Source organism: Rhinatrema bivittatum, chromosome 2, assembly GCF_901001135.1.
Source record: "Rhinatrema bivittatum chromosome 2, aRhiBiv1.1, whole genome shotgun sequence".
NCBI classification, from domain to species: Eukaryota; Metazoa; Chordata; class Amphibia; order Gymnophiona; family Rhinatrematidae; genus Rhinatrema; species Rhinatrema bivittatum.
The window spans coordinates 229,324,187-229,349,556 of record NC_042616.1 but is presented as its reverse complement, the minus strand read 5'-3'; the positions used below and the strand labels follow the sequence as shown (position 1 = coordinate 229,349,556).

General features: G+C 42.6%; 1 protein-coding gene across 5 annotated transcripts in view; it reads left to right on the top strand.

Moving 5' to 3' along the window:
* The window catches only part of SATB1 (SATB homeobox 1), a 168,925-nt gene that overhangs the window by 75,745 nt on the left and 67,810 nt on the right, over nt 1-25,370 (top strand). For 4 of the 5 annotated variants that reach the window (XM_029589275.1, XM_029589273.1, XM_029589272.1 and 1 more), the window contains 2 exons: nt 6,241-6,453; nt 18,697-18,852. In XM_029589275.1, coding sequence (XP_029445135.1) covers nt 6,241-6,453; nt 18,697-18,852 — 369 coding nt within the window. The remainder of the gene's footprint in view (nt 1-6,240; nt 6,454-18,696; nt 18,853-25,370) is intronic. The other variant, XM_029589274.1, reaches the window with a different exon arrangement.

The window sequence follows — 25,370 nt, the reverse complement described above, 5'->3', positions numbered from 1 at the left end:
GAGTGACAAGACCTGTTCATTGGTAAAGCTAAGTGTGGGTGTGTCACGGGGAACAGTGCTCTTCCATTTGACAAGATTATCATAGTTTTTTTTTTTTTACAAAAATATAGGACTGGCATTATTTATTTATTTTATTATTTTCTATACCGGCTTTCACGACCAGAGGTTGCATCAAGTCGGTTTACATTTAACAAGTTGTGCATTGAACATAGAACTAGAGGTATTGAACTGGTGCGGAAAATAATAGTTACAATGAACGGGGAAGTTAACAACTGGGATAGGAGGAAAAGAGAGAGGGACAGGAATATTTACATAGTAAAAATGCATTTACAGTTAATATTTACATAGTATGCTATAATGGATCTGTGTCTCGAGGACGTCGAGGGCTAAATGAAATCAAAGAATTATATATTTGTAGCCAAATATATAATGCCAGACTGGGTCAGAGTGGTCTGGCTATCATGCAATATTAGAACAGTTTTGGCATGCATTAGGAAAATATTTTCCCATTTTCTTCTGAAACAAAACTCTTTTAGAATGGTGCTAGCTTGTTTCAGGGCACTTTTCAGGATCACACCATCCAGTCATAGGAATGTCTGTAGCAGCTTATTATTTAGTAATAAGGAGGCACAGGACGATAAGTTGTTATTGACATTACACAGATCAAAGAAGGAAAGAGACCAGAGCTCCAACACTGAAAGCACTAAACCCTCCCTGCTTTGAGATGAGGCCATACATTGGCCCACAGTACATGCTGACCTTTCCCTTTTAACATGATTTCAGTTTGCATTCATACTAAGGCATTCTGTTGGAGCAATTAGAACTGAATTCCTAAAAGCTCAGGATGCATTCTTTCCAAATCGGGGCTGCAGCAAGCGCAGCACGGAGCTGGTCTGCCCCCAAAATATGATACCGGTGATTGGGCACTGGCGATTTCCCCCCCCCCCCCCCCCCCACACACACATTTGGCATCTTGTGTTAGGACTACATTTGCAGGCTTTCCGCAGGACCGTCCAGATGATCGTCTGTCTCTTCGTCTCTTGGGGGAAGCGGGGGTGTGTGGGGGGGCTGAAGTGCTACTGTACGGCGGTTAGCTAAGCCTCATAGCAAAGCAGCATACAAGCATGATGGATGGGCTGACATGGCATGCACCGAGGGCAGCTGAACATCTTCAGACAGCAGCAGCTGCGTATAGTCCCAACACCTCCCATTGGTGCTCCATTTCTTTATTTAAAACTTTTTGTACACCGCTTCTTCAGAGAGGAGCATCGAAGCGGTTTCCAGTAAAACATACATCATAAAATAAGTTCAGAACATTACAAGTAAACAATACAGCATAAAACAAAAACAGTACATGCCAATAAAAGGAAGAGTTGCATAAACTCGCATCAGAGCTGGGGGAAGGAAGGAAGGAAGGCACTCAAAACAGGAGCTAATAGATTGACTACCAAGCTGCACAAACGGGGTAGATTTTCAAACAGTCGCGTGCGCGGTTCCCGGCGCGGGCACATGGACACGCCGATTTTATAACATGCGCGTATGTTATAAAATCTGCTGGCCGCGTGCACATTCGCGCCAGATTTTATAAACCACACATGCATGTGCAGGCGGCGCATGCAAGGGGGAGGCTGAATTTTTGCAATTTCCATGCGGTGACGAAAGCGGGCCTTTCCCAGTTCCCTAACCCCCCTGCCTAACCTTTCTTCTCCTTCCCTTCTCCTCCCCACCCCCTAAAGCTAACCTACCTTACCAGAAATTGTTTATTTTATTACTTGCTGCTTCTTGGGAGCAGAAGTAATTTATGCACGCCGGCTGCTGGCCTGCGCGAGCTTCCGCAGAACAGCAGCTAATAGCCGCTGTTGCGGCCGACCTCCGTCCCGTCCCACCCAGAACACACCCCTGCCCCGCCCCTTTCTCAGGGCCCAGCACTTGTGCGCGTGGCTGGGTCCTTTTGAAAATGCGCGCAGAACCCGGCCACACGTGTAAGTACACGCATGACTGATTTAAAATTTGGCCGATAGGTTTTTAGATTCTTCTTAAATTCTTTGGAGCTAGGTTGGAACCTTAAGGAGTCAGGGAGAGAATTCCATAATATAGGATGTGCGACTGAATAAGCGTGCTTTCTTGTAAGATCTAATCTGGTTAGTTTTGCAGAGGGTACTTCTAGGAGACTTTTGCTTTTGATAAATGTGTAAGCTTGAGCATGACCAAATCGATGAATTCTTATAGAGGAGGTTATGAATAATCGTACAGATTTTACATTGAATGAGGTAGGAGATGAGGAGCCAATATAAAGAATAGAGAACTGGAGTTATGTGATTGCGATGTTTTGCGTCAACCAAAATACGTGCAGCTGCATTTTGGATCAATTGTAGGGGACGAGTAGCAGTAGATGGAAGTTTGAGGTATAAGACGTTACAATAATCAAGCCTTGTGAGAATAAGGGCTTGTAGTACAGTTCAGAGGTTGTGAGGGTATAATAATGGTTTAAGACCCTTTAATAGATGAATCTTGAAAAATGACGTTTTTACCAAAGCAGAAATGTGAGACATGGATAAGGCAGAGTAAAAAATGACTCCCAAGATTACGAGCTTTCGAGGTAATAGGGTTTGTATAATTGTCAAGGTGAAGTTGATTAGGAAGTCAACATGAGGATTGCTGAATAGTAGACAAATGCAATCTCTCAGTGTTTGAAGGGTTAAGTTTCAAGCGGTTGTGAGCTAGCCAGATATTAATAGAAAGAATAGAATTAATAAAAGAAGAGCATATGTGACCAAGAGATGATATAGGGGACTGAGGCACTGATCTGGGCTGGTGCTAATACAGGCAGCATGAAACATTTTACTCATTGGTTCTTTCTCTGAATTGGCCATATTTTGGTCAGACGTGATAACTCAGCAGCGCTGGGAACAAATGGTGCTTTGGAGCCGAGGATTAGAAAAGATGAACTGACATTTTGAAAAATGGCGCTGACCTGACCTTCCCCAGTTATGTGATTGTGGCAAAGTCCAGGGTATGTTGCATAATACTTAAGAAAATACATATATAATACACATACTAGTATATCTATATAATACACACAGATGTCGATTATTGAAGTTTATATTTTCTGCCCTGCTGACTGGTTACATTTTTACCTGGGTAATGTTTTTTTTTTTTTTTTAACTCTGGTAAAATTTAGCCAGATAAATAGAGGGGAGGGCAGGGGACCATTCTAGGGCCGTGGTTTAAATGTTTTATCCGGGTAGCACTGACATATTCAGCACTATTTGGACAAATTTAGTGGGTAAGCCTGGTTGGGGAAATAGCTGTGCTAAAGCTTACCTGGATAATATCACTAAAGTTACCCCGATTGTGTGTGTGTGTGTGTAGACTCGAGCGTAAGCAGCATGGAATCTATCTAATATTTGGGATCCTGCCAGAGACACTTGAGACCTGGATTGGCCACTCTGGGAAACAGGACACTGAGCTTCATTTACCCTTGGTCTGACCCAGTATGTCAATTCTTATGTTATATTTTATACCCTTACACACACTCCTGCACTCTTAGCAAGTGTTGGTCTCTGAAAAAAAATCATTTCGCTTTATGAGCACAAAAAGTCACATGTAATGGATGTTATACTGTGGAAATGACTCGAGATTCAAAACACACAAGAGCACATAAAGTAATGTGTGTGCTAATGTTGTTGGCGCAGAAAGCTGAGTGTGCCTCTGGAAGCGTAGTTAAGGATTTTATTTTATATTTTTTAGTTTTTTTTTGCATTAAAGCATCCAGGTTAAACTTGCAGTATTTAGCACGCGTCCTTTTTTTCCCTGCCCTGACAGATAATTTTCATATTTTGTATCTTACTGTCTCACTTGCACAATGTTGCAAGCGTGTTAAGGTGCATGAAGTGATTGCGTTCACGAGCGCCTGCTTGTGACGCACATTAACGCTTACTGCTAATGCACTTTAGTCATCCCTTTTAGTGTAGCTTGCTGGGAACTCTGGCAAAAAGCTGATGGGGGGAGGGTGGTGGCGGAGATGTGTGGCCAGCAGATCTCCCGCCCCATGGTACGCAAGAAGACTTCCAAAGAGATGCGAAGAGAGAACCTTTGTAATGGCTTCCACTTTATTTCAGCTTCAGGTGTGGACAGCCCCTGAATTATTGTACCTACTACCCCATGCTCTGCCTGCCTGCCTATTTCATATTCTACCTGCTCCAGCAAGGATTACAAAAACATTAAATTAAGACTTCTTTTTATTATTGTTCTGACTGCAGTCTTTATCATTAAAATGTATTTGAGCTACGCCGTATGTCTAGATGAGGAGACGTGCGTGTGCTGCAAGACAGAGATCCCTGCATACAGAGAGGACAGCAGAGCCATTTTGGCAGATAAAGTAGCGCTTTTTTTTTTTTCTGGAGGAAATGCCCGCCTTCAGTGCAGGTAAAAGTTGAACATTGTGCCTTGCTTACACCTGCATTGATTTGAGGCTTCCCTGGGGATGGAGTTTGGTCAAGAGGGAGGATATGAGGCGTTAGCTTTGTATATTCAAAACGGCACACGCTCTTTCTGATGGAGAAATTACCTGTAGGGAAAGGTGCAAACCTCTGCGTGTGATTTTTTTTTTTTTTTTTCATTAGGCGATAATGAAAGCAATGGTTCTGCCTTCATTACTGTGGCAAACCTCACAAATGAAAATTACCCATGGAGTCTGCAAGCCCGCACCGAGACTGATTTTTGCCGTCACAATATCCATCTCTACAGAGATATGTATATTCAGTTTTATCAACATCTGTTATAGATATCTGGCTGGCAGGCTGGTGTTTTGGTTTTGGTTTTTTTTTTTGATCATACAGAGCATTACTTTTGATTCCTTTCAAGTTAGGTTAACTCAGCAGCTCAGGAATACCAAAAGCAGGTCTTTGCTCCCAAAAAAAAAAAACCCTTCAGTCCCCACAGTAGTGCACGCTTTCTTTCTACTGCATGGTTAGGTTGAAAAAATTCCAGAGATCCATTGAGGTCAACCTTGTTGCCATTCTCCTTATATGATCATCCCCAGGAAAATGGGGCGGGGGTTGGAGGGAGGGATGCAGGAAGAACCCTCTCTGCTGTACACATGTTTTTGGAATTGAAAGGTATATTGGAGAGCTCATGTGTTTCCCTGCATGTCTGATCTGAAAGCAGCCTTCGGCAGTGAGTATGGAGCACCTGTATGCACTGTCTAAACATGGCAGCCCAGAGTATTTTATTTAACCGCACTTGGGCTTCCATTTTAAAATGACTGCCCTGGAACTAATTGAAAAAGATGCAAAACTAGACCAGCATGGTGAAAGGGTAATTGTGCTCCTTATGGCATATCAGATGATTTCTTGTATGTTGCCTTATCAAATTAACAGACCCAGAGTGCTTGCAATAAACAATCCTTAGAAGGAGAAAAAGGGTAAAAATGGCTTTGACTGTCAGACCGGCTCGGAACGGTTTGTGGATTCACCTTAGGGAGTGAAGTGGAGGAGTGAATTGTATTTACGCATTGCATTCATTCCAGCACATGCTGCAGCCCTTTCCTTGGAAGTTCATAATCCCAGCTTCAGGTCTAGTGGTGCATCCAGCAGGATAGCACATCAGTGAGTTTAGATAATATTGATGCAGTTATTCTGGCATTCAGCTAGGAGAGAAAAAAAAAAAAAGCCCAATTGGTATGTATTTATTCTTCCACCATTTGAAGAGAGAGACTGGGTGTATAGTAACTGTGAGTCTAAGTCAATTAAAGAGCGCCCCAGGAGTGGTATCTGTATGGAATCCACCGAGAGTAATTTTGTTGTGTGTGTGTGTGTGTTTATTTGAAGCGCTGTGTAAGTTTTTCCAAAAACGGCTTCTTCATGTTTATAGATTGATTTGATGCTTTGCTGCAGTCTTTGTCCAACCAGCATGAGACCTGCACAATCTCATGCTACGCTCTGCGGATTTCACTTAGCCTGAACTTCTCACGATTGTCTCCCTGTGAGGAAGTGCACCAATTAGGCAGATTCATTTTATGTTGTATATAAGGCAGATGCTTAATAAAATTAAGAATACAATTGAAGCTCTCTTCTAAACTACCAGAATCGCCACTGTTGCCTTCCTGTGCAGAATTAATGCCTTTGACTGTTCGTGTAGCGGGAAAGAAGAGAAAATGATTAGCAATGACTCTGCAGAGCACATGTTGCGAAAGATGGCACAGGCCAATGCTTTTGTGTTCCCCCCCCTTTCACACAGGGCTTGCTCTCAGAAATCCTCCGAAAGGAAGAGGACCCCAAAACAGCATCGCAATCTTTACTGGTGAACCTTCGTGCAATGCAGAACTTCCTGCAGCTGCCTGAAGCCGAACGAGATCGCATTTACCAGGATGAAAGGGAAAGGAGCCTGAATGCAGCGTCGTCCATGGGTCCAGCACCTCTGATAAGCACACCACCCAGCCGGACTCCGCAGGTAGGCCCCGCGCCTCACGTCTAGAGGGCCCTGCTTTGTCACCTTCCTTCTGCAGTCTCAGATGTCACTCGTTTCCCACACCCCCTCCCCCCCAAGGGTGACGCTGCCTCTTTTCAAAGATTACTTTAGAAAGCTCTCTCTGTCTCTTCCCTGCTTCAATCCCCACCCCCTAGGGAGGCAAAAAATATTGCACTGGTAGGCAGTCTGTATGCCGAACATGGATACACTGAATGTGAAGGCTGCTTCATTTTTTTTCCCTGTGTGTGTAAAAACTTGCATTTTTTAGACGTTTTCCAGAAACGTTACAGATCGGTCATACTTGTCTGGTTGCCATACATCGGTGAACAAATGTGCAATCTATTGTTAAACCACAGGTCTCAACAAAGCAAAAAAAAAAAAAGCCCATTCACACAGTTTATTTTGCTCAGGATATTCTTGCTCGGGATATTTCCTAGCTTCTCACCTTGGGAAGACATTTTGGGTTTTTTTTTAAGGGGATCGTTTTTCACAATTGGATGATGTTTCGCTCCTGTGCTAGTATCTTTAACACGTGTGCTGTTAACTATAGTTTGTAGCCAACAGTTCTGTTTGCAGAAGACCCTGCAGGAGTGAGCGATTTAAATAGTGAAAGCCGTTTTGTGGGTTATGGAGGACAGGCGGTAGCCGCTGATGCCCAGCACTAATGTTCCAAGAAGAGTAGAGCCAATTTCCTCCGCGAATGGGAACAGGGCGTGCTAATGGACTGTGTGCTTCCTACTATTAATGGAGTATATTCTGGAGTCCTCTAAAGGTACCTTTAGAGATGCAAAAGTATAAAAAAAAAAGAACAGGATCGAGTTCTGTTTACATATCTTGAAGGAGCAATAGTAATGGAACGGTGAACCGTCTCCTGCTAAAATGAGGAAAAAAAAAAAAAAGTTCTGAAAGAAACAGCATCCTAACTCGGAGGCTATTTCCGCAACCAGCCCGAGAGCAAGTTAGTTTGTCTTGCCCGGAAAGAACTGCTCCATGAATTTTTATATAAGGTGCAACATTAAAAACTAAAGCGGGATTAGAGCGATATATTTCTTTATTTTTTCTGGTTGTATATTCCAACCAGAAACAAACAAACAAACAAAAAAAAAAATGTTGTTTTTTGCCGTTTTCTCCTGGAAGCAGAAAAATTTAAAAAACAAAGCGTGTTCTTCCACAGTTGGGAAAAACCTGTTCCGCTTGGTTTCCCCTTGAGCAACAGCTTGATTGGGTTAACCTGCATTACTGCAATTTTTTCTAAAATCCTTCCTGACCTTAGACAGCCTTTGTTATATGGCAGAACAGCTAGGTTCAACAGCGTTTGAGTCCCCAGAGAGCTGTGTTCCTTTAACATCAGTCATTTAAAAAACATTGTGTGCGTTCACTAACTCTAGGACTATTTTATGTCTGTATTATATCAGAAAGAATGATAGCAGAGTGGTAACTTTTTAATTCAAATATGTTTGTTTTTTTCAATCTCTCTATAAGTGTGTGTATGTGTGTCTGTGTGTGTGTGTCTGTGTGTGTGTCTGTGTGTACACGTTCTTATCAGTTAATTGCCCCACTAGGCAAATAAAAAAAACAAATTCATACATTTATTCTCCCAGTTATCATCACAATCACCATAATAATTGGATTTTTTTTTTCATGTTTTTTTCATCATGTGAGGCCAGAACATGTTACAACAAGTCAAACGAGATCGATATTTGGTAGGCTGGCAAGCAACCAAAGTTATCTGAGTAAAGTTACCCCAGATTACTTTAGCAGAATATTTAGCGGGACGAGTCCTCCTGCTGCATATACTTGGCTGAGGTTATCTGGGTAAGTATTATCTGGATAACTTTACACCTGATCCGCTATTATGTTAAACATTGCTGGTTATGGAAAATAAATGTGTTCCCATGTTTTATAAAAGTCCGAGATATGCATATCTTACAGGGGCCTTTAACTCACTAGAGATCTATGAGGATTTGGACCTGAGTGGTCATCCCTTACTGGGGCAGGATTTCAAAAGGTCCCACCTGGCTAACCGGCGGCAGAGTGATGCTGAATGTGGCCAGGAGCTCTGTAAGGACTCCACCGCCTCCTGTCTCAGCCTTGGGGGTGTGGAGGGAGGCGTTCTGGATGGGGAAGGGGGCCTGGAGCCAGGCCTTTCATTTTAATATTAGGGAGTGTTCTGCTGACATTTTTCAAAATTATTTTGGGGATTAGGGTGGTTGGGGTATCCAGGTCTGCATACCTGCTAGATTTTTGTAGGTTTTGTTTTTTTTTAACTGGTTATATTTAGCATATAGCCGGTTAAGGTTAAGTTTACCTCAAATAATTTTAGGACCCCCCCCCACCCTCACCACCATGACCAGACTTACCCAGTTAAGCCTAACCAGGTAGCACTGATATTCATTGTTAACTGGTGAAATTGAATTCCCGCCCCCAGAACTTGCCTGTACCACCTCCGTGTTTTTTGTTGTTTTTTTTTTAAATCTGGATAATGACTTACCTGGCTAAAACCTAACTTGTCAGTATGGGGAGATATTTAATCTCCAGGTTTGTCTGGTTAAGTCCCTAACCTGGCTGGATAAATCATTTTGAATATGGATCTCAATACAGCTGTGATTCATTGTCTGGAGTGGATCTGCCGATAACCAGGAAAATGCTTATGGGCCACCCACCCCAGTGGGGCAGTCACTCTGCCCGTGTGAGTTACTTGCTTTGCATCATCGGCTGTGGTACCACGTCGCTATGGTTGCCGTTCTTCCTTGTCTCTTTTTTAAACATCGCATATGAAAGTTGGGGGAGAAGGGAGAGCAGCAGCCTAGCCCTAAGGGCAGCTGGGTGCATAAATCTGCCCCTATTCATAGCAGAGCTTCCAGGTGACTCTCTTTGAAGGAACAGGTACATATTTTAGGCAAACTTCTTCCTGCTCTGCCAAATCTCTTTCCCTGTCCTGTATCTGGCCAACTCCAGTCCTCAAGAGCTACAAAAAGGCCAGCTTCTCAGGATACCCCCAATGAATATGCTCGAAACAGATTTGCATACAGTGGAGGCAGGGCATGCAAATCTATTCCATGCATAGTCATTGTGGATATCCTGAAAAACTGGCCTATCTATGGCTCTCAAGGGCCAGAGCTGGCCACCCCTGTTCTGTATGTGTCAATTCAGGGCGTGCAGTGCTAGCCCCAAACCCAAGTTTTTCTGTTGGCTTTTCAAATACCGGCAGCTCTGGAATGAGGGTTTAACATTAACGTTTTTACAAATGCTGTTGCTAAATGTTTTCTAAGTAGGGTATTTCCCCTGCACGAGATTTCCTTACAATGTGATTATTTCTGTTTTACATTACCGAAGCTTCCTAATAACTTAATGGTGAGCAGTGTTCTATGAATAGATAAAGGAGAGCTCTGGTGACAAAACTTTCTGTCCAGTCAGGGTGAAAGTGTCCCACTTGACTGCTCAATGGGGTTTAAACCCAGCAGGTTTTCCAGCAGTCCTGTTTGCACTGTGAGGCTTTTACTGGTGTTGGCTTGTGTCCATTTTGTGCCATTGTCCATCTAACAGTGGTACTGGCTCTTCTTGCATCTTTGCATCTGGAGAGGAGTGAGCCGGTATCGCTAATTGCTGCTGCTGCTCTTGTCTCTCTGAGGTTCATATTCCGTCAGCTTCGAAACGTTAGCCAGGAAAACTTATCCTGCTATCTTAGCCAGGACATTCAGTGGCTCAGGTGAATCAGTGAATATATCCGGCTATTTTAAAGTTAGCAAGCTAAAGTGATCTGGTTAATCTTAGGGCTGCTTTTTTGGCTGTCCTAAAGTTACCCAGTTATGTTAATGTTAAGCCGGCTAATTCTAGGGCAGTCAGACCGGTAAGGTTTTTAGCATCCTGGCATTAGTCTGGCTAAGTGCCAAATGTAGCCGCACAAGCATGCTCAGTATGGATATTTTAAGTGGTGGCTCCCAGAAGCCTTTGCGTTCATCTTTGGTTTTTGAACTGGAAACCAGCAGAGGGGAAGGGATAGAGCCAGGGCTGCTTAAATTGCAGTTAGTTCTGCTCTAGAGCAGCACCTGGCCAACCTCTGCCAGGGCACCAGTCAGCTGAGTGGAAGTAGGCAGTGTGTGAATGTGGTGGCACATTTATTTATTTATTTATTTATTTATTTATTTATTTATTTAAATGTAATTCTCCAGGGTTGTGTTGTAATGGTCAAGGGCCTGATCTGATTTGTACATAAGATATGCCATACTGGGTCAGACCCAGGGTCCATCAAGCCCAGTATCCTGTTTCCAACAGTGGCCAATCCAAGTTACAAGTATCTGGCAAGTACCTAAACATTAGATAGATCACAAGCTACTATTGCTTATTAACTACCGTAATAGCAGTTTATGGATTTAACCTCTAGGAACTTATTCAAACCTTTTTTAAACCCAGTTATGCTAACTGCTGTAAGCACATCCTCTGGCAATGAATTCCAGAGTTTAACTATGCGCTGAGTGAAAAAGGATTTTCTTCGATTTGTAAGCATTTTCTTCCGTTGGGGCATTGTAGGAGAAAATCTTTCGTAAACCCTCTCTCCCCCCCACTCCCATGACTGTTAATACCTCACATAAATGCCTGACATTATCCAGTCTTCTCTTAAATATGTTTAACCATCCGAATACACCAGCTCTCTAAGAACCAGATTCTTTATTACGATCACCCCAATAATAATATAGTTCTTGGTTGTAGCTTCAGAGCATGCCACCTTCATTCTTTGTATGTCGCTGAATGTGACCGTATTGTGCATTTACAAACTATCCTCAATCAGACAAAGTCTGCTGGTACTTTTTCACCCGTGAGCTTTGCACTAGTATTCAGACTGAAGGCGGGTGGGTAACTTTTTGCTTTGAATACCCGGGGATGTTTGTGTCTGTTTTTTTTTTTTTTTTTTTTGGCGCTGGTGCTTTTCTTTTTTTCCATTGGCTATAACAGGGGGTAGGTTTGAAAATAGAATCCGTGTGTGATGTTTTCCTCCCTCGATCTGAGCACGCCCCCCACAAACGCCTCTGCTCGACGCAGCTTGAAGTCCACGTGTTGCGCAACGCCGCAAGTGCCTTTCACCTTGCATTGAGGGAGGGCAGGTTTTTCGGACCAGCTAATTTTATATGGGTACAATGCGTTTTACCCCTGTAAATAACTTTGAATGTTTGTCTTCGTGTTGCCTTTTTTAGGTATTTTTGTTGACTTTTGATTGCCCCCCTCTACAAAATAAACATTCCTAGCTGTCCCTAGTATTTTATCTTGTAGTAAGTTTTAGCCCCCCCTGTTGATTAACTTAGTTGTGCTTTGCTGTGCTTTGAATAATTCTAATAGGAGAAACAGGATGTAGAAACGAACGCTACATGTCATACACCTTGTATTATCTCGTTAGGCCCTTCAAATATTAAAATTAAAAAAAAAACCCAACATGTAGCAGTAGCTGTGGCTGATTGCTTGGGAGGGCACTATTCAATATTTTCATTAACTCCTTAGATGATTGCACGGAGAATGCACTGGCAGAAGTTGTGGATGACGACCAGTTGAGAGAAGTGAAATATTTTTGGAGGACAGGATTAGGCTCCAAAGGGATTTTGACAATTGGAGAAATGGTCAGAAAGAAATAGGATGAAATTGAGCAAAGACAAGCACTGAGCTTAAAATCTAATGTAGAAATACAAAATGAGTACTGCAGGAAAGGATGCGATGGGTTATTTGAGATCGCAAACTAAACATGTTATCCAGGCGGTGCCGTCACCGCATTGGAATATATATTAAGAGGGAGCACTGCTCGTAAGATGCATGAAGGAAGCTTCCCACTTCACTCAGTAATCCAGTGAAGGGCCTTCCTTGCATTTCAAGAAAGATAAGATTTTGGAGAAAGTGCAAACGAAAGTGGAGTACTCTCAGAAGCAGTGGGGATTTTTCTGTCCAGTCACCAACCTGGAAAGGGTTATGAACTTGCTTCCTTTTCCCCCTCGGGGGGGAAACGTGGAAGGTGAGGCCCAATCAGTGGAGCTGACCTAGGACTTTTTTTTATTTTCTTTGTTTTTAGAAAAGGACCAGTGCGTGACAGGTTTGGGCCTAGATCATATTACCTACAAGAAAATGTCAACGGTTATCCGGTTTATTTAGCATGGGGAGGAAAAGAAAGGGGGAAGACTTGATGACAGTATCCAAATTATAAAGAAGGGGCCTTAAAGAGGTCGGTTCTCCTCAACCGAGGACATGAGAAGAAAGGAGAGGAATTTAAATTTCAGCTGGAAATATTTAGGTAGTACAGTAAGCAGGGTTGTCTTAGTGAAAGGGCGGTTAAGCAGTGGAACAGGTTTCAGAATTTGAGGTTTTAAGAACAGCTTAAATAAACATCTGTCTGGGTTGTGTGTGTGTGTAGTATATATATAACTATTTTTTTTTTTTTAAGAATAATCATTTTCTGTTTTGACTTTAGCTTCACTAGTTTCTATGTTTTGTCTCATCTTGTCCATGACTCTATCAGCTGTGCATGAAAAATGATCAGTTTGCCATGTTTGTTGGTTGATAGTCTTTTTTTTCTAATCCCTTCTTTTCAGTTTGTCAGGTTTTGTTTTGTTTTTCCTTAAGGGTTCCCATGGATATGAAAAATATAGAATAATATGCACGTAGCCTTGTAACAAGATAAAGATGAAAATCGATACAGGCCATCCTGGGGTGCACATGTTAACTATACCTTCTCTTTATGTCAGTAACCGCACCCTCCTCGTCAAATTTAGTACAGTAAGAGGGGAAAACAAGTATGTTAATGTGTTTGAGAATTTTGTTCATTTTTTCCAATTTTTTTAGTTGTTTGTCATATAAGATGTGCAATGTTGGATCAGATCAACGGTCCATCCAGCCTAGCGTCCTTTCACTTGGAAGTACTTAGCACAGCTTAATGAGAAAATCCCTCACCGCTTGCTGACTGGCGAGCTGCATGCCTGCCTGGCTAATTGCTAATGGACTGGCCTCCAGAAACTTGTCCAAACCTTTTTAAATCCAGTTATGTTATTAACCTTGATCACATCCTCCGACAACAATTTCCCCAATTTAATTGGGCATTTTCTGAAAATATACTACTACCCCTAATCTTAATGCTATTTGAAAAGGTAAAATACTGTTTCATATTAACTTGTTTCCCACTACTACTCGTGATTTTATAATCCTCTATCATATTCCCCTCTCAGTATTCTCTCAGCTGAAGAGCACTAACCTGTTTAGTCTTTATAAGGGAGCCGCTCCAACTCCCTTTATCATTTTTACTACCCTTCTCCATACATTTTCTAGCTCTTCTATATCTTTTTTGCGATGGGGCAGCTGGAGCTGCACCTTGTACTCCGTGTGGTCGCACCAAAGACCTGTACAAAGACATTTATGGTATTCTCAGTTTCATTCTCCGTTCCTTTCTGAATCATTTTTAACATTGTTTGTTTGCTTTTTTTGACCACTGCTATACACCGAAGTGTCCATTTCAATCAATTTTTACAGTGACTCCAGTGTCCTTTCCTGAGTGGTAGTAATTAATATAGAACCCAGTATTATGGACGTGGAGGAGGTTATGTTTTGTTTGGTTTTTTTTTACCTCCTGCATGTTAGCAGCAGATACATGCCTGCATTGCACCACTTTTCAAAACGGATGTATGCACAAGCTCGTGTTGAAAATTATCCCACCCATTTACTCTCTCACAATTACACCTGCTATGACGCATATGGAAAATTTGGGGGCATTCATCAGAAAAGGCAAAAGTATGTATATAAGTGCAAACCCACTTTTGAAGTCTTGCCACCGGGTAACCTTGCACTTAATCCTTGTAAACTTACCTACGAATGGGACATAAACACGTAAGTTTACCCACATACCAAACCGGCAAGTTTATAAAAGGCCATTTCTGCGGTTAAAGCACTGTTTGACCCATGGAAATGTCTTTTCCCCCCCACCCCATCTGCATCACTTTGCATTTCCCCTCATTAAGCTTCGTCTTCCACTTAGACCCTCGTTTCTCCAGTCTCACCAGGACATCCTCCAGTTCCTTGCGTTCTTTGCGATAATCGTCTTTTGAATAATTTTATGTCGTCTGCAGATTTGATCACCTCATTTATCACTTCCAAATCATTAATGAGGAAATTAAACAAAATTTTGGAGGCTTTAAAGGGTTGCTGTGTGACATTGTGATGGCTTAGTTTTACCTTTCAGCAAAGGCATCAACTGACCCAACCCCCTGCAATCATCCTTTTCCACTGCAACTTTTTACAGCTTTGAAAACAACCACTACTATAAATGCAACCTATAATTTGCTTGTGTATTTGGACAATAACTCATTTCACCTAGACCTGATAAAGGGAGGATAGCTCTTGAAAACTAATCGCCAACAGGTTAAGTTAGTGCAGTGAAAAAGAATCTCCTGCAGCTTGTTTAACCCTGATTTTCTAGACTTTCAGACCTAGGAGTAAATCTTTCAAAGAGCTCGTCACAGCCCCCTATATACACACACACATGGCTGGGTGGAAATCATTTGCAGTATTTATATATAACGTGTGCATATCAGGTATGCACAGATTATAAAATAGGGCATATATCAACACTCCCTCAACATTCGCACGAAAACCTGCAATGCATTGAAAGCATACATGCGTGTATATCTTATGTATGAATAAAACGACTTGTTCACAGATTTATACACAGAAGTAGGTATATTTTTAAAAAAATGCACAAGTGCTTGACGTCACCAGTTTGTCGATGCCTCTGCCAGTTCACCCAGTCCATCTCCAGTTCACCGTGATTCCCCCTAGAACTTTACCCTGAAGTCCCCCCAGTTCACCTAGACTTCCTACCTAACCAATATCAGACAATAGATGAATGTGATATAATTTGCATTCGATAATTAGCAAGTATAAAATTGTGCAAATAAGTTGCCTAATAAAACAGTAATGTACACCCAGACATGTAGACCATGTCCCAAGCATCCCTACTTTTTTTGCACGTACGTTTGCTTGAGAAGGTGGATATACGTGAGTGGGTGACCCATTTGGAAAATAATTTATGCGTGAACGCTTCACAGACATGCACCTAGGCTACTTTCATGCATGTCCTTTTTGGAAATCCACCTCTGAGTGTTTGGAGATGAGCAGCATTGTCCAGTTTGTTGCTTCAGTTTTCATATCTTTGCTGCTGGAGCTGAAAGCTAATAGTTTTTAACAATAGTAAATCCAATCTCTATAAAAGCGTTAAATCTAAAATGTGTATCCCTCAGTGATGCAGCAGAAGAGATCACACAGATCAAGCAACAGGGTTGGGTCCTTATGAGCCACAGCGGTAGAGATGAGCTTGCAATTCAAATTCAAACTGGTTTGACTTTGAATATTTCTGATTTTCCCCAAATCCCTGAGGAAATGCAGCTTTTTGCCTATGGCTCTGGGAAAAAGTTGAAAGAAATGTTTAAGGTGGTGCCTTTTCATTTGACTAACTTAATACTTTTCTTGTCTAGCTTTTGGGAACTAAGGCTCCCTTCCTCTGGTCAAAACAGTTTTAGCTCCTGAAAGCTAGTCAAAAGGGAAGATCACTTTATAACAACCCGCATACCTGTCTTGCAAAAATGCCTAAGTTACGCCAGCTATTGAAGTGAATTTATGTGCATAAATTCCATTTCAGAATTTCTGAAATAACGCGCACAAACAGAACTGCACACAGTTTTGTTTGCAGCATGTAATGTGTGCATATTAATTTACGTGCAATCTTAAGTTAGTGTATAAATCCAATTCTGCCCACCAGAATGTCTTTATATATTGATTTTTTTATGCATATAAGTGAGCACCAAATCGGGTTATGTGTAACCCATTTATGTGCACAAACCCCAAATAATTTTATAAGGAGACGAAACCCCCGTTTTATGTGCCTGAATGGCTTTGAAAGTTATCCCTGAACTGCATTAGTCCAGTAGAAAGGTTATCACCTTTATATAGATTTTGTTCCATGTATTCTCATTCTTTTCCACACAAGCAAATGGACTGACACGGAACCCACACTACTTTATCTGGAGCAATGTATTGTGGCTACTGTTTTAACTTCATTTGGAAATGTAGAAATCAGGGTCAGCAAACAAGGTGCAGATGAGAACTTTTTATTAGACTAGCTTTCAGTAGCTACCTCCCTTCATCTGGTCAATGAAAAAAAAAACAGGGCAGTTGCATTGGGTTTAAATTGAACAGTCATCTAGGTCTTAGCCTGCCATTACTGCTCTGTAAAAGGGAAGGAGAGTGTTGACTTACTTACGTTTTTATCACCTCTTGTCAACTCCCTCCAGGCCCTCTTCTACCCTTTTACTGAACTGAAATGGCATATGAAGGCTGCCTATCACATAAGAACATAAGAATTGCCATACTGGGTCAGACCAAGGGTCCATCAAGCCCAGTATCCTTTCCAACAGTGGCCAATCCAGGCTACAAATACCTGGCAAGTACCCAAACATTAATTAAATCTCAAGCTACTATTGCTATTAATTAATAGCAGTTTATAGATTTTTCCACTAGGAACTTATCCAAAACTTTTTAAAACCCAGTTACATTAACTGCCGTAACCACATCCTCTGGCAATGAATTTCAGAGCTTAACTATGCTAACTTCATGGAGTGACCCCTGGTCCTTCTATTAACTGAGAGAGTAAATAACAGATTTACATTGATTTTTCAAGTCCTTTCATTATTTTGTAGACTTCAATCATATCCCCCCTCAGTCATCTCTTCTCCAAACTGAACAGTCCTAACTTCCTTAGTCTTACTCACAGGGGCAGCAGTTCCATGCCTCTTATCATTTTGGTCACCTTTCTTTGCATTTTCTCCAGTGCAACTATATCTTTTTTGAGATGCGGCGACCAGAATTGCACACAGTATTCAAGGTGCAGTCTACCATAGAGCAATAGAGGCATTATGATATCTACCGTTTTATTTGCCATTTCCTTCTTAATAATTCCTACGATTCTGTTTGCTTTTTTGATCGCCACAGCACACTGAGCCAACTATTTCAAGATATTGTCCACTATAACACCTAGATCTCTTTCCTGGGTAGTAACTCCTAAGATAGATCCTAACATTGTGTAACTACAGCAAGGGTTATTTTTCCCTATATGCATCACTTTGCACTTGTCCACATTAAATTTCATCTGCCTTTTGGAAGCCCAGTCTTGTAAGGTACCTAGCTGACTCTACTGTTTAAACGCAGTGCAACTGTGCTGTCTCTTCACTAACCTGATGAAGGGAGATTAGCGCTGAAAATTAGTCATGGATGTAGCGCATTTACTCCAATAACAAAAAATGGCTTACAACTTGCTTGTTAATCTTTATTTCTACATACTTTACTGTATCTAAAGAAAATTTTAAAAATCTGAAACACATTTAGAAGTTTTGCTTCAGTGTAGTGTTTTGAAAATTTTTTTCAAATGTTTTGAAAATCTAAAGTAAGCTGTTCAGAGCCACTAAAAAAAAAAAGATTTAATAAGCTCCCTAAGTTTTCCAGTGGATTGTTTGATGGCTCTGCTTTTGAAGAAGTCTGCACATCTCCCTATGCTGCTGAGTCTGTCGTTCTGATTTACATAGCTTGGCTGTTGTGCCGTGGTTGTAAGCAAATATCAGGCGTTCCATTTTACTAACCCGGATCATGTTTATTACAAGCATTCGGCGCTCCATTTGACTTTTCTCTGTGAAAGCACACAGAACGAAAAGTCTCAACCTTGAAGAGCAGACAGCGTTACTGTTGTGTCACATCTCCTGAATCTTGACACCTGCATTGCTCGCCAGTCCTGCTGTGCTGGTCTTTCTCCGGGACAGAAATTCTTTCACATCAGTCACGCAAAGCTTTCTATAGAGGATTTGCATGGGGTTGTGACAATGCCTGGCTGCCTTCCACAAAACTTGTTTTATGACTTTTTGTAACCCTTGGCGGTCAGCTGACGGGTGATTAGTGCCTCACATTAACCAGGAGTAGTATGTAGTTATGTTGCTAGAGCTGCAGCAGCAGCATGAACAAGGAATAATATAATGCTGATTATTATTATTATTTTTTTTTTAATCATTGAGGAAACTTGCAGTACTGAACTGTGGTTTAAAATGCAAGCATGCACAGGGGGGAAGCTTTACTTCTGAGCAGTCTGAAATTTAAAAAAAAAAGTATTTTTTTTCTCTTCTTTAATGAATGACTGCACCTACCAAAATTGTTTTCTAGGTGAAAACAGCTACTATTGCAACAGAGCGGAATGGAAAACCAGAGAACAACACCATGAACATTAATGCTTCCATTTATGATGAGATTCAGCAGGAAATGAAAAGAGCTAAAGTGTCCCAAGCACTTTTTGCAAAGGTTGCAGCATCCAAAAGTCAGGTATGGATAATTTAATGCCTGTTAATGATTCCTGAAGTCCTGCTCGTAAAATGTGTCCTCTGTAAAAAAAAATAAAAATAAAATAATAACAATAATAATAAAAAGAATGTTTTCTTCATGAAATTTAGACCATGTGATGCAAAGGTTCCAGAGGTTTGACTAGCTTAGAACAGCATACAGAGAGGCAGTTGAAGGCTATGATAGCAGCTGCATGGTCATCGTTAACGTGTCTGAGCTTCTCCAATAGAGCGATTGTGAAGATCACTTAAGAGCAGTGAAATCCAGAAAGCGGTAATACAAATTGCAGAACAATTAATCATAATATTCAAGTGTGCAAGGCCAGGTATAGATATCAGAGAGTCTATATACTAGAAGTCAGTCAGCCACAGTGCAACACAGGGAGATATTTTTGTTGTTTTGATTACATATACGATTATGCATCTTGCATTTGATGATAGTTTATTGCTGTAAACCACATTGGGTGGTTCTTTCATGGACCAGATAAACGGTATATAAACATCAGATTACATTAGATATGGAAGAATTATAGTCCAGCTTTCAAGATGCTGTCCTCATGAGATGGTGATCTTCTTGCACATTTAAACTGGATTCTTACTTAGGCCTAGATTCATCATTTTGCTATACATTTCGCATGAATAGTGCCCATGATAATAAAAAAAAAAAAAAAAAGGTGTGGTTAGGGAAACTTTTGCATTACCAACTTGCATTTCCATGTTTTGGGGCTTCCTGGAGAGAGAGAGAGATAGAGACAGACACTCTTTCTAATGCTCTTGTATTAGTCAGTTATTTATATCACTATAGGAGGGTCAACTAGTAACTTGCGGTGAGGTTTTGGTGGTGGTCTAGGGTTTGGGGGCCAGTTTTACAGGCACAGTCAGAAGTATGAAAAGCCCAGTACTTATCAGTGAACATTTGATGTGATTTGGAATGAGGAAAGATACACAAAGATGAGATTTCTACAATTTACTCCGCCCTAGCTTGATGCAGTCTCAACCTAGATACATGCAACCTTAGCCACCCCTCATTTACATACATCCTGCCCAAACTCCTCCCCTTTGACTAAATTTGCATTTGCATTATGAGATGTGAAAAATAACGCATATTGATGAATGACCCGGTTAATTAGCTAAATGTTAAGAGAAAAAAACCTTTGAAAACCCAAGTTGTTAAAATATCCATTGTACTTTGTGTGGCTTTTATTGTAAGTTGATGGGTACTGTTAGAAATTGTTGTTACTTGTTTTCTAATGTCATTCAATGCAGTTTGGGCAGCCAGAACTACCCTTTTATAGCATATACTAACTTGTAATACTGCATAGCTGGAAAGTGTCAACTGAAAGAATCTCAATTTTATCTTTCTGAAATTCAAGCAAACACAAATTGGCTGCCTCCTTTCACAGTTCCCCAGTATAGATGAAGTTTCAGCTAGTGAAGTGTTGGTTCTCAAGAATCATAAAGGCAGCTTCTTGGTGACTCTTGTATAAATGTCCCTTTTTTCTACTTATGGGAGAAATAGGGTTGCTAGCTGGCTCCAGATTGGTACTTATAATACTTATGCAGGTACTTATAGTCTTGCTTTTCTTAGGTAATTGATTAGGGAAATCGGAATAAGTCCCAGCATGCAATGGGGTAAAACCAGGACTGGATCAACCTGTCTTAAAAATCTGGAGCCAGTTGCAACCCTAGGGAAAAAGCTTTTAAAAATCAAAGCGAGTAATATTCAGTTAGTGGCTGGATGCAAAGTTAGCTGGATAAACTAATCTGTCTAACTTTGGAGGATTATTGAATAAGTGAGGGAAATATTGACTGTTGGCATTCAGCTGGATAACTTTTGCTGCTGAATAATGACCACAAAGTTTCCACAGTACTCCATTATTTTATTCTTATTACAGTCAGAGCTCTTCTGAAGTCCAAAGGGCCCAGTATGAAAAGCAAGAAACATCAGTAGTGCCAGGCACATTTCTAGGAATATATAATCTAGCTAATAGCTGGTAGGTTGGGACCAATTTTTGATACTCTCTAGCTTTTGAGGGTCTATCTGGAAGCCATCTTTAGACACGATATAGCCAAGAAAAGGTTTGAAATCTTTATGAAATTCACACTTGGATAGTTTGGTGTAGAGCCGGTGTTCACGGAGTCAGCGTAGTACTTGCTTGACATCCTCTAGATGAGTGGGCAAATCCTGAGAAAATATAAGGAAATCATCCAGGTATACCACAGCACTGTTGTACAACAGGTCCCGCAAGATGTCTTTCATCATGTTCTGAAATGTAGCAGGTGCGTTGCACAGGCAAAGGGCATTACTACGTAAGTACTCAAAATGGCCGTCTCGAGTGTTGAAGGCTGTTTTCTATTCGTCGCCACTGCGAATGCGAACTAAGTTGTAGGCCCCCTTCAGGTCAAGTTATGAGAATATTTTGACCCCCTGAAGCCGGTCAAACAGCTCTGAGATTAAGGGCAGGGGGTAGCGGTCTTTAATCGTGATCTCGTTCAGACCTCGGTAATCGATACAAGGACGTAAGGTACTGTCCTTCTTCACCACAAAGAAGAAGCCTGCACCGGCTGGAGACTTCGATGGTCTAATAAACCCCTTCTGTAAATTCTCCTCGATGTATTCGGACATTGCCTTGTTCTCAATCGCTGAGAGTGGGTAGACACGTCTTTAGGAGGTTCAGTATTGGGTTTCAGTCTTATGGCACAGTCATAGGACCTATGCGGAGGAAGAATGTCAGCAGCTTCTTTGGAAAACACATCACTAAAAGATGTGTATTGGGGCGGCATCACTGGAGTTGTAGGCATGCAGATGACAGGAGCAATCTCCTTAATGCACTTTCCATGACAAGCTGGGCCCCAGCGGGAGAGTTCCAAGGATGCCCAGTCAAATTGGGGTTGGTGCGACTGCAACCAGGGTAACCCCAGGACGATAGGGTGCATGGCCTTCTCTAACACAAAGAAGGGAATTGACTCGGTATGGAGAGCTCCGGTGTGAAGAGTTACCGGTACAGTTTGGCAAGTCACATCACCCGGTAAGGGCTCCCCATGGATGGAAGATAGGAGAAGTGGAACCTTCAAAGTGATGAGGGGGATCTTCAAATGTTCCACTAGGCGTCGAAGAATAAAGTTGCCTTCTGCCCCTGAATCCACACGGGCAAGAGTTTGAAACTCAGATGGTCCGCAGATCAAGGAGACTGGGAGAGAGAGCGGAGGAGAGGGCGTGGTAAGGCATAATAATAGTCCTCCTGCAGGACTTAGGCCTGTCCATTTCCTGGACAAATTGGGCATGTTGGGACATCGTGACCCTTGTCCACAGTACATACACAGACCATGCTTTTTCCGAAGTCTTCTCTCTTTGGAAGTCAAATGACTGCGACCAAGTTGCATAGGTTCATCTCCACTTGCAGCAGGAATTACTGGAACCATCCGAGGTGCAGGTTTAGCACTAGCCTCCTTCTGACCTGGTCCTCTATTAGGCCAGAGCTCTTTCACCTTATCACGAAGCCGGTGGTCGATCCTAGTGGCCAAAGCCACTAGTTCATCCAGCAAGTCAGGTGTTTCACGAGCGGCCAGCTCGTCTTTCAAGCGAGTATCTAGGCCTCTGAAGAAAAGAGTTTTCAGGCATTTGGGGTCCCAGCAGAGTTCTGTAGCAAGAGACTTAAACTCTATCGCAAAATCAGCCAGTGGTCGATTGCCTTGCTTCAGGTCCACCAGAGCATAACCGGCAACGGTCACTCGGGCAGGATCATCGAAAACGGATTTGAATAAGTCCAAAAATCCATCTATATCCTGCAAAATAGGATCCTTGCGTTCCCACAGTATTGAGGCCCAAGACAAGGCTCTTCCATCAAGATAAGATAGAATGTAAGTAGTCTTGGCAAAAGCTGTGGAGAAGTGAGAAGACTGTAATGCAAAATGCATGCAGCACTGTTTTAGAAAGCCCCTGGTCTTCTGAATCTCTCCCGAGAAACGAACTGGAGCAGCCAGCGGTACAGCAGTCTTTAAAGTTACTTCAGGTAACTGACCTTCATTACTGGAAGTAGCGCCTTGGGTCTTCTGTGCGTGCAGCTGATGAAACGCTGAAGTGAGTTTCTCCAAAGCGTCTTGCTGTTCAGAAATGCGCAGGGCCAGGCCCAGAATGGCCTGCAGGGCATTGAGCTGTGCCGGATCCATGGAGTTAGCAATCTGTTATTGTTTGTAAGGTTTTGGGTGGACCCTTGGACACTGTGGCTGCTGACCACGCCCACGGAGGGAAGTCCCGAGAGGGGCCACAGGTCAGGCTCAGCTTTAGGACACACAACACAGAATTATCTTTTATTAAACAGAGTTGAGAAGCCACCAGAGGTGGCAGTAGTGAGTGGAGATGAAGCCCGTCTGGGCTTGTAGTCCCTCAGGACACTGGGACAGTGATCCCTCAATAGCTGTGCTGTAGTGGAGAGAAACTGAGATAGTGAGTACAGTGAAGCATACACAGGGTTCTGGTATAGAGCCTCGTTGGTTGATTACTCACACCGCAGTTTCTCCCAGAAGGTAACACAGAAGCTGGAATAGAGGCCGGCCCTCGAGGAGCGAGTACCTGGTTCCAGGGAACAGCTCTGAGAGAATATAGATGGTAACTCACTGATGGTGTAGGCAGCGGATTCTTCCAAGCAGAAGTGAAGCTCAGGCAGCGAGTCCGGAAACATGGGCCCTCGAGGAGCGAGTACCGGTTCCAGACAGTGACCTGAAAGAGAAGAGAGAGGCCCCCGAGAAGCGGGTACCCCGATAGAGTAAGTCTAATAAAGGAGAGGCAGAGTAGCTAGGAACGGAGAGGGAGTCCCATCCGTAAGGAATCCCCTTGCTAACTCGAATAGCTAGCAAACAGAGTAGGCTTTTGTATCCGGGATGGGTAACGTCATCACAGGGGGACGCCCCTGAGGTTCGCACCAAAGAAAGCAATAAGAAGCAGGGCCATGCGGCGCGCGCGCCCTATGGTAGCTGAACAACATGACAGGATGCAGCGCCCAAGCCGGACCGGGGACGCCGGAGAGGACGGCAGGCAGACGCCTCGGCAGCCAGACGTCCATCATCCGCGGGAGGAGTCGCAAAAGAGGTAAGGAGGGCAGAGTGGAGACGTCGGGCAGCAACAGTTGTAACAAAGGTGTACCCCCACTTACACGATAGAAGCAGCATTTGCGCACATAGGCCCATGTCCACTTATAAAATAGCCTGACCGTGTGCAATTTTAATGTGTGCATATACGCGCGTATGTTATAAAATGGCTGCATCGTTGGGTGCGGGCCGACGAACGCACACACATGTGGACCCGCGCGACTGTTTAAAAGTTACCATCCCAGTGAATATTGGTTCCCTGATCCCAATATAAAAAAAAATTAGAGCAGGTGGAGCAGAGCCCCCTCCTGACTCAATATCAAACAAAATTTGAAAAAGTGAGCAGGCCTTCCCCCCAGCTTAATAAAAATAAAATTAGAGCAGGCCGAGCAGCTCCCTTCCTACTCCCCTCCCCCCCCCCCCCCCCAAATCCATGTGCCCTCTCCCAAAAAGTGCTGAAATACAGACTAGGAGAAGTACAATCTCCCACTTTTTCCCACTCTTAATATAGATGTGCCCAGTGCTCTGATGGCTCTAGGCATTTGTCTGTATTTATTCATTTCATTGTTTAGTGATTGGCCCTTCACTGACAGCTGAAAAGCCAAGCCCTGCTGAGAATTCAGTTCTGAGCGGGGATTGGCTGCTCACAGACGAGTATTGCTCTGCCCTTGTTTTGTTTTTTTTTTATTTTGATTTTTTTTTTCTGGTTCAACATTTATTCATCTAACTTTAGGTCTGATCTGCAGCAGTTCTAAAGTTAGCCAGATAACGTAACCGGGTGACACTGAACATTGGCGTTACCCGCCTAAAAGGTGAATTTTAAAAGCCCAATGTGCGCCCCAAAACCGGGAGATGCGTGCATGTCTCGGGCTGACGAGCGCTGCGTGGGTTTTAAGTGCTCGAGTACACGCGAGTCTCCCGGTACGTGCACAAATCAAAAAGTTAAAAGTGGGGTCTGGGCGTGGCCTGGGCAGAGCATGGGCGGGACATGGGCGTTCCAGGAAGGTGACTTGAAATGTGCGCATAAGAGTTTTCGCGCACAAGCGTGCCCCGGGGTCCCCTACTGTGTAACTTTACTTCTGCTACGGATGTCGTGTAAGTTTTAAAATAGAAACATCAGGACTAGTCAGCGGGGTTTGAAGGGTTGGGGCTAATAGGATAAAAGGGGAGGGGCAGATTAATTAGAGAGGTTAGGGAGTCAGGAGCCTTTACCTGTGCAAACTGGAAATTGCGTCGGTGTGCATATTGAATAAAATCCCCCCCATTTACACGGTTGAACCTGCATTTGTGCGCACGAGCTCGCTCCATACAAAAGTGTGCGCACATGTACGTGCATACAGCCAAGTTTATATCATGCGCGCATATACTATAAAATGGCTGTGCCCATTCGCGCGAGCTGCCATACGCGCATAC